The following is an 8,520-nucleotide window of genomic DNA, read 5'->3' as shown; positions in this document are numbered from 1 at the left end:
TGAAACAATTCTAAAATGGACATGTGGTAGAGCTTGAAATCCCTTTCTTCATCTTATACAATTGTAGAATGGACAGGTGGTAGAGATGGAAATCCCCCTTTTCATCTCACACAATTCTAGCATGGACAGGTGGTAAAGCTGGAAATACTTCTCTTCATCTCATAGAATTCTAGCATGGACAGATGGTAGAGCTGGAAATACCCCTTTTCATCTCACACAATTCTATAGTGGATAGGTTGTATAGCTGGAAATCCCCCTCTTCAATATCCCAAACAATTCTAGCATGGACACGTAGTAGACCTGGGAATCCCCCTCTTCATCTCACACAATTCTAGCATGGACTAGTGCTACAGTTGGAAATCCCTCTTAACCCATTTATGTTTATGCAAGCCATTGGAGAAAATAGCTTCTTAGCATACCATGCATCATAGTGACATTAAGGGCATAATACATGCACACCTTGGACATGTGTGTAGATGTGTACGTGTGTACTTATATATGCATGTGTACACATCATATAAAGTTGGTTCCTTCAAAAAAGTACTTATTGATCTATTAGATGGCGGAAGTACTTCTTCAAAAATATTTATCATAGATTTATTTAGGTTCATTAACAAAACATGTATTCGACTATGACTTTTTATATAAATATTCTCTATTCCCTTCCCTTTGTTGTTCTATCTCTCTCAAATGTAACATTGGCTTAGTGGCACGATGCATACATATGTTAGTGAAAGAGAAAGAGAGAGAGATTGTGTGTGCTAGCAATGAGAGAGAGGGAGATGTGTATGAGCATGGTGCTTTCATTCTTGTATAACAATGCCTACCCTACCACAAAGAGCTCGTAGAAGGAGCTTCCTAAAGAAGCATCAGCAGCAAGCTTTGAAGCTTTCTTGTATAAAAAATTATATATATATATATATATATATAGGTATGTATGTATGTATGTATATATATATATATATATAGGTATGTATGTATGTATGTATGTATGTATCTATGTATATATATATATATACATATATATATGAGATACAGCAAAAGCTGGAACCTCTAAGCACCCATATATAGCCCAAGATCCTAGGATCACCATCTAGAAAAAAATATAAGTTCTTCTGCCATATAAATAAGTCCTTTGTAACTCATACAACAAACCCCATTTCTAATTCTAGACTAGAAACATAAACACACACCATTGCCACATGTTTGCAGTCATGACAATTTACAGCTTTTGTCATTAGAGCATTGTACTTGCCAACAATGGAGCAGACCATTGGCACTCCTACAACGACTCTAGACCTCAATACATAATAAAACGACTGAACTGAGCTTGCATTTTCCATGCTAAACAGTAACTTGAAAAATCATGAGCCAAATATATAACCATGATTAGCCTATAGTGAAGCACAACAAACCAGGCTGCAAAAACATCTTTCATTAATAACATCCAGGCTCACAAACAAATATTCATGTGTCATCCACAAAAACCCTGATCTCCAGGTCACCTAGAGTTTCACCATTCACGGATAAGGATATTTTGTCATCATCAGTCATCTACTACTAACTTGAAATTCAAAACAGATTCATGGGCTCTCCACAACCACAATCAAGTGCTTACACTAGGGCTTCTTATTCATGTTAGAGAACAAAAAATGAATGCTATCAGGTTGTTGCCCCCCCCCCCCCCCCCCCCCCGGTGCCCTTGCATTGCAGGCTTGCTTCATTCTCTTCACAGCGTCGGTAAGCCAATCATCAACAAACATCGCAGCATTGCTATTATCGATAACGCCGAGCAAAGGTTTTGTTGTTGTTGTTTTCTGCCTCTTGGCAACCGCACTTTGCTTACCACGCCTTGTCCTCTGATTTGGGTTTTGATGAAGATCTTGAACCTTGTAACAAGCCTGTAGTTGTTTCTGCAAATTTACCAAGTCTGTTGTGACCACAATTTTCAGGCATCCCTCCTCAGCAAGCTCCCGAAGACGTATGGCAGCTTTTTCATCAAACTCTCGCTTAACCTTTTTTGGCTTTACACCATCACCTCCCTTGTGTAAGAAGAGCTCATTAAGATCCAGTGAATCAAACGCTTTTCTCAATTCTAGCATGGCCATTTTTTGCATACACTTCACTTGCAATACACAGGGAATCAAAACACGTGATTGGTTTATCATCACTTCAAGAAAAAACATAGCGTCCGGACCAAATGTGTGATCATCTCCCGTGAAAAGGAAAACTGGAAATACATCACAGCCAGATTCCACATCTTCTATCCAATCCCCCAGGCTATACCCTTCTGTCATGTGCCCAACAACCTTGACACCTTCCGTCTTTGGGACAACCAGTTTTGCAGTCTCAAGATATACACTTGGAATGGAACCGTGATGCTGTTCTTTGTACCACAATGGTAACATGGATGAAGCTGCCTTGCCATCAAAAAAATTTCCTATCATCTCAGCCACTGCAACTTCATACACCAAACCGATTTGTGCATGGCTCATTTCTCCCACATTAAGTACAAAATTCTTTTTTATTTCCAATAATCTCTGCTGTTTTGCAAAATAACACCATAAAGAAATGCATACTATAGGTTCTTCAATTTGTACCATTAGCATTTTGCCACTGTCCGCTGCAGTGCCAAAGACAGATTTGCCAGCCTTGACCCATTGCACAGCGTCTTCAGCTGGCTCTTGAACGAACCTAGCCAACCCATATTCTACCAAGGAGAGGCTTGGGTTTACGATAGCCATCTTTGGAAAGCCAAAAAAATGCAAAACAACAATGCCTTCAACAAGTTGCCAAGCTTTGCTAACATCTCGTGACACAACGCCTTCCTGGAAGAATCTGATGACATCATCCATGATAGTCCTATTTATCCCTCCCAATTCAACACCTGTCTTTCTTGAGATATCATTTGCGAATGTCATAAAGAATTCAGTTGCATCTTGATGTGGGTCATCATTTGCAATATACTTCTCTAAGGCTGTAACGAAGAACCTATATCTCCCATAATAGAGCAACAAAAGCTTCTTGAAGTCAATTTTGTCTGTGTCTATTAGCACCCTATCTGCATATTGCCTCAATGCATCCTTGCTGTGAAATCCCCCAAAGCCTTTGTAAACACGAACTGTCACCCTGTCTTTCAGGGTGTCTGACATACTTGATGCAATATCTATGAGTGTTCTACCTGTCCCAGCAAAGTAGAAGGTCGACGTCACAAACCCTATATCCAAAAGAGCAAGTGGAAGAATTTCTAGCATTGATCTCTTTGCACCTGTGCCTGAGCAAAACCTCTCTGTCAGATACCTGTGTACCTCCTGACACTCATCAACCATGATGGGTCCATGCCAAACTCCCACATAACAACCAAGCAAATCAGAAAAAACATTGTCCCAAGCCTTGATATAATCCAAACTCTTAATCTCATCCAACAACAGCTCTGTTAAGTGCTTCCAGTAATCTCTCATAGGGAAACCTAGAAGGTGATGCTTGACCTGTTTGAAAAGCCGGGTTATGTTTTACATTGGAGATAGCAAGGCCTCACACTTCCGTATCATGAAAAATCTGCACAGAAGCAGAGCCTTCAACAGCAGCGGAGGTGACTCTCTAGAATTGGCCCTGCACCTGGATGCAGCCGTTCTAAAGTCTCAGCGACAGCGAGAAGATCACCGGAGCCTTCCGATCCAAAGCCCGTCTCTGGAACACCAGTCAGGTAGATACACTGCTCCTTACATGCAATCTCATAAAGTGTTCTTGTTTTCCCAGCTCCGGATACATCGAGGAGTATATAAAGAGCGGAAACCTGAGAAGCTCGGGCATCACGGAGGATATCCTCAGTGAAGCGGGAGGTCTTATCCAACCGATGCCAAAGCAAACTAGGGGAAGGGCGAGCACCATCTCTTTGAGGTTCATTAAGACACACAGGAACTTTACAGACGGCAAAGGCTTTTTTCAAATCTTCTGGTCCAGACGCCGTATAGGCTTCGAAGACCCTTGTCCAGGAGTCCTCCAACAATTGTAACACAGCATCAGAATGGGGGGCATTACCTGGTGGTGATTTCTGAAGGGTTGTCTGAAGCAAAGGGGCCTTTTCACCTCTGAGTTTCATCTCTTTCTGAAGGGTTATCTGAAGGGTTATCTCTTTCTGCGGGAGTTGAAGCATCGGCGGCCTGCGACTCGGCATGCTCAATTTTAGATTCCACCTGGCGGATCTTGAAATCTATGGTGGCCGAGCCAGTCGCTGAATAGCCAGTCGCAGCTTGTGAGTTACGAGAATGGATGCGGGAACCCACATAACTCACAAGCTGCGACTGGCTATTCAGCGACTGGCTCGGCCACCATAGATTTCAAGATCTGCCAGGTGGAATCTAAAATTGAGCATGCCGAGTCGCACGCCGCCGATGCTTCATCTCCCGCAGAAAGAGATAACCCTTCAGATAACCCTTCAGAAAGAGATGAAACTCAGAGGTGAAAAGGCCCCTTTGCTTCAGACAACCCTTCAGAAATCACCACCAGGTAATGCCCCCCATTCTGATGCTGTGTTACAATTGTTGGAGGACTCCTGGACAAGGGTCTTCGAAGCCTATACGGCGTCTGGACCAGAAGATTTGAAAAAAGCCTTTGCCGTCTGTAAAGTTCCTGTGTGTCTTAATGAACCTCAAAGAGATGGTGCTCGCCCTTCCCCTAGTTTGCTTTGGCATCGGTTGGATAAGACCTCCCGCTTCACTGAGGATATCCTCCGTGATGCCCGAGCTTCTCAGGTTTCCGCTCTTTATATACTCCTCGATGTATCCGGAGCTGGGAAAACAAGAACACTTTATGAGATTGCATGTAAGGAGCAGTGTATCTACCTGACTGGTGTTCCAGAGACGGGCTTTGGATCGGAAGGCTCCGGTGATCTTCTCGCTGTCGCTGAGACTTTAGAACGGCTGCATCCAGGTGCAGGGCCAATTCTAGAGAGTCACCTCCGCTGCTGTTTGAAGGCTCTGCTTCTGTGCAGATTTTTCATGATACGGAAGTGTGAGGCCTTGCTATCTCCAATGCAAAACATAACCTGGCTTTTCAAACAGGTCAAGCATCACCTTCTAGGTTTCCCTATGAGAGATTACTGGAAGCACTTAACAGAGCTGTTGTTGGATGAGATTAAGAGTTTGGATTATATCAAGGCTTGGAACAATGTTTTTTCTGATTTGCTTGGTTGTTATGTGGGAGTTTGGCATGGACCCATCATGGTTGATGAGTGTCAGGAGGTACACAGGTATCTGACAGAGAGGTTTTGCTCAGGCACAGGTGCAAAGAGATCAATGCTAGAAATTCTTCCACTTGCTCTTTTGGATATAGGGTTTGTGACGTCGACCTTCTACTTTGCTGGGACAGGTAGAACACTCATAGATATTGCATCAAGTATGTCAGACACCCTGAAAAACAGGGTGACAGTTCGTGTTTACAAAGGCTTTGGGGGATTTCACAGCAAGGATGCATTGAGGCAATATGCAGATAGGGTGCTAATGGACACAGACAAAATTGACTTCAAGAAGCTTTTGTTGCTCTATTATGGGAGATATAGGTTCTTCGTTACAGCCTTAGAGAAGTATATTGCAAATGATGACCCACATCAAGATGCAACTGAATTCTTTATGACATTCGCAAATGATATCTCAACAAAGACAGGTGTTGAATTGGGAGGGATAAATAGGACTATCATGGATGATGTCATCAGATTCTTCCAGGAAGGTGTTGTGTCACGAGATGTTAGCAAAGCTTGGCAACTTGTTGAAGGCATTGTTGTTTTGCATTTTTTTGGCTTTCCAAAGATGGCTATCGTAAACCCAAGCCTCTCCTTGGTAGAATATGGGTTGGCTAGGTTCGTTCAAGAGCCAGCTGAAGACGCTGTGCAATGGGTCAAGGCTGGCAAATCTGTCTTTTGCACTGCAGCGGACAGTGGCAAAATGCTAATGGTACAAATTGAAGAACCTATAGTATGCATTTCTTTATGGTGTTATTTTGCAAAACAGCAGAGATTATTGGAAATAAAAAAGAATTTTGTACTTAATGTGGGAGAAATGAGCCATGCACAAATCGGTTTGGTGTATGAAGTTGCAGTGGCTGAGATGATAGGAAATTTTTTTGATGGCAAGGCAGCTTCATCCATGTTACCATTGTGGTACAAAGAACAGCATCACGGTTCCATTCCAAGTGTATATCTTGAGACTGCAAAACTGGTTGTCCCAAAGACGGAAGGTGTCAAGGTTGTTGGGCACATGACAGAAGGGTATAGCCTGGGGGATTGGATAGAAGATGTGGAATCTGGCTGTGATGTATTTCCAGTTTTCCTTTTCACGGGAGATGATCACACATTTGGTCCGGACGCTATGTTTTTTCTTGAAGTGATGATAAACCAATCACGTGTTTTGATTCCCTGTGTATTGCAAGTGAAGTGTATGCAAAAAATGGCCATGCTAGAATTGAGAAAAGCGTTTGATTCACTGGATCTTAATGAGCTCTTCTTACACAAGGGAGGTGATGGTGTAAAGCCAAAAAAGGTTAAGCGAGAGTTTGATGAAAAAGCTGCCATACGTCTTCGGGAGCTTGCTGAGGAGGGATGCCTGAAAATTGTGGTCACAACAGACTTGGTAAATTTGCAGAAACAACTACAGGCTTGTTACAAGGTTCAAGATCTTCATCAAAACCCAAATCAGAGGACAAGGCGTGGTAAGCAAAGTGCGGTTGCCAAGAGGCAGAAAACAACAACAACAAAACCTTTGCTCGGCGTTATCGATAATAGCAATGCTGCGATGTTTGTTGATGATTGGCTTACCGACGCTGTGAAGAGAATGAAGCAAGCCTGCAATGCAAGGGCACCGGGGGGGGGGGGGGGGGGGGGGGGGGGGCAACAACCTGATAGCATTCATTTTTTGTTCTCTAACATGAATAAGAAGCCCTAGTGTAAGCACTTGATTGTGGTTGTGGAGAGCCCATGAATCTGTTTTGAATTTCAAGTTAGTAGTAGATGACTGATGATGACAAAATATCCTTATCCGTGAATGGTGAAACTCTAGGTGACCTGGAGATCAGGGTTTTTGTGGATGACACATGAATATTTGTTTGTGAGCCTGGATGTTATTAATGAAAGATGTTTTTGCAGCCTGGTTTGTTGTGCTTCACTATAGGCTAATCATGGTTATATATTTGGCTCATGATTTTTCAAGTTACTGTTTAGCATGGAAAATGCAAGCTCAGTTCAGTCGTTTTATTATGTATTGAGGTCTAGAGTCGTTGTAGGAGTGCCAATGGTCTGCTCCATTGTTGGCAAGTACAATGCTCTAATGACAAAAGCTGTAAATTGTCATGACTGCAAACATGTGGCAATGGTGTGTGTTTATGTTTCTAGTCTAGAATTAGAAATGGGGTTTGTTGTATGAGTTACAAAGGACTTATTTATATGGCAGAAGAACTTATATTTTTTTCTAGATGGTGATCCTAGGATCTTGGGCTATATATGGGTGCTTAGAGGTTCCAGCTTTTGCTGTATCTCATATATATATGTATATATATATATATACATAGATACATACATACATACATACATACATACCTATATATATATATATATACATACATACATACATACCTATATATATATATATATATATAATTTTTTATACAAGAAAGCTTCAAAGCTTGCTGCTGATGCTTCTTTAGGAAGCTCCTTCTACGAGCTCTTTGTGGTAGGGTAGGCATTGTTATACAAGAATGAAAGCACCATGCTCATACACATCTCCCTCTCTCTCATTGCTAGCACACACAATCTCTCTCTCTTTCTCTTTCACTAACATATGTATGCATCGTGCCACTAAGCCAATGTTACATTTGAGAGAGATAGAACAACAAAGGGAAGGGAATAGAGAATATATATATAAAAAGTCATAGTCGAATACATGTTTTGTTAATGAACCTAAATAAATCTATGATAAATATTTTTGAAGAAGTACTTCCGCCATCTAATAGATCAATAAGTACTTTTTTGAAGGAACCAACTTTATATGATGTGTACACATGCATATATAAGTACACACGTACACATCTACACACATGTCCAAGGTGTGCATGTATTATGCCCTTAATGTCACTATTGATGGGGAGAAAACAGAATTAGGGTTTAGAGTTCATTCATGGGAGACATACACAGAGAAGCAAGGGAGAGAGAGAGAGAGTTGTGGGGATAAGTCAACTCATCAAAAGCATGAGTGTGTGACTCCCCTATCACACATGTATATTGCACTAGTACACATAGTGCACTTAGTACATTAAAAGTACTAAGTGTACTATGTACTATAACTTATGGGCTTGTACACACTATAAGGGTGGGCATAACGCCTTTACCCCAACAACCTCCCACTTAAAGGCAAAGTGCCCTTAAGTAAAGAAAAGAAAAAATCAGCATGCACATGATAATATACAAGGCCATATCAAGGCTGAAACTGGCCTCATCCAATGCCCATCAAGTGTCTGCAATGAGCAAACCGC

At 41.7% G+C, this 8,520-nt stretch overlaps 2 protein-coding genes across 2 annotated transcripts; one reads left to right on the top strand and one right to left on the bottom strand.

Annotated features, from left to right (window-relative positions):
* Positions 1-1,217: 1,217 nt before the first annotated feature.
* On the bottom strand, positions 1,218-2,782 carry LOC147616202 (uncharacterized). The gene is made up of 2 exons (XM_086778103.1): positions 1,714-2,782; positions 1,218-1,328 (listed from the first exon to the last, which is right to left on the bottom strand). Exons 1-2 carry the CDS (start codon positions 2,742-2,744, stop codon positions 1,301-1,303), a joined length of 1,059 nt encoding a protein of 352 aa, XP_086634229.1. The 5' UTR covers positions 2,745-2,782; the 3' UTR covers positions 1,218-1,300.
* Positions 2,783-4,412: 1,630 nt separating this feature from the next.
* LOC147616201 (uncharacterized) lies at positions 4,413-7,340 on the top strand. Its single transcript, XM_086778855.1, has 2 exons — positions 4,413-6,838; positions 7,230-7,340. Exons 1-2 carry the CDS (start codon positions 4,449-4,451, stop codon positions 7,255-7,257), a joined length of 2,418 nt encoding a protein of 805 aa, XP_086634981.1. The 5' UTR covers positions 4,413-4,448; the 3' UTR covers positions 7,258-7,340.
* Positions 7,341-8,520: the final 1,180 nt, after the last annotated feature.

This window comes from Cibotium barometz, chromosome 39, assembly GCF_041138505.1.
Source record: "Cibotium barometz isolate CiBa-2024 chromosome 39, ASM4113850v1, whole genome shotgun sequence".
NCBI classification, from domain to species: Eukaryota; Viridiplantae; Streptophyta; class Polypodiopsida; order Cyatheales; family Cibotiaceae; genus Cibotium; species Cibotium barometz.
This window is presented reverse-complemented; position numbering and strand designations above follow the sequence as displayed.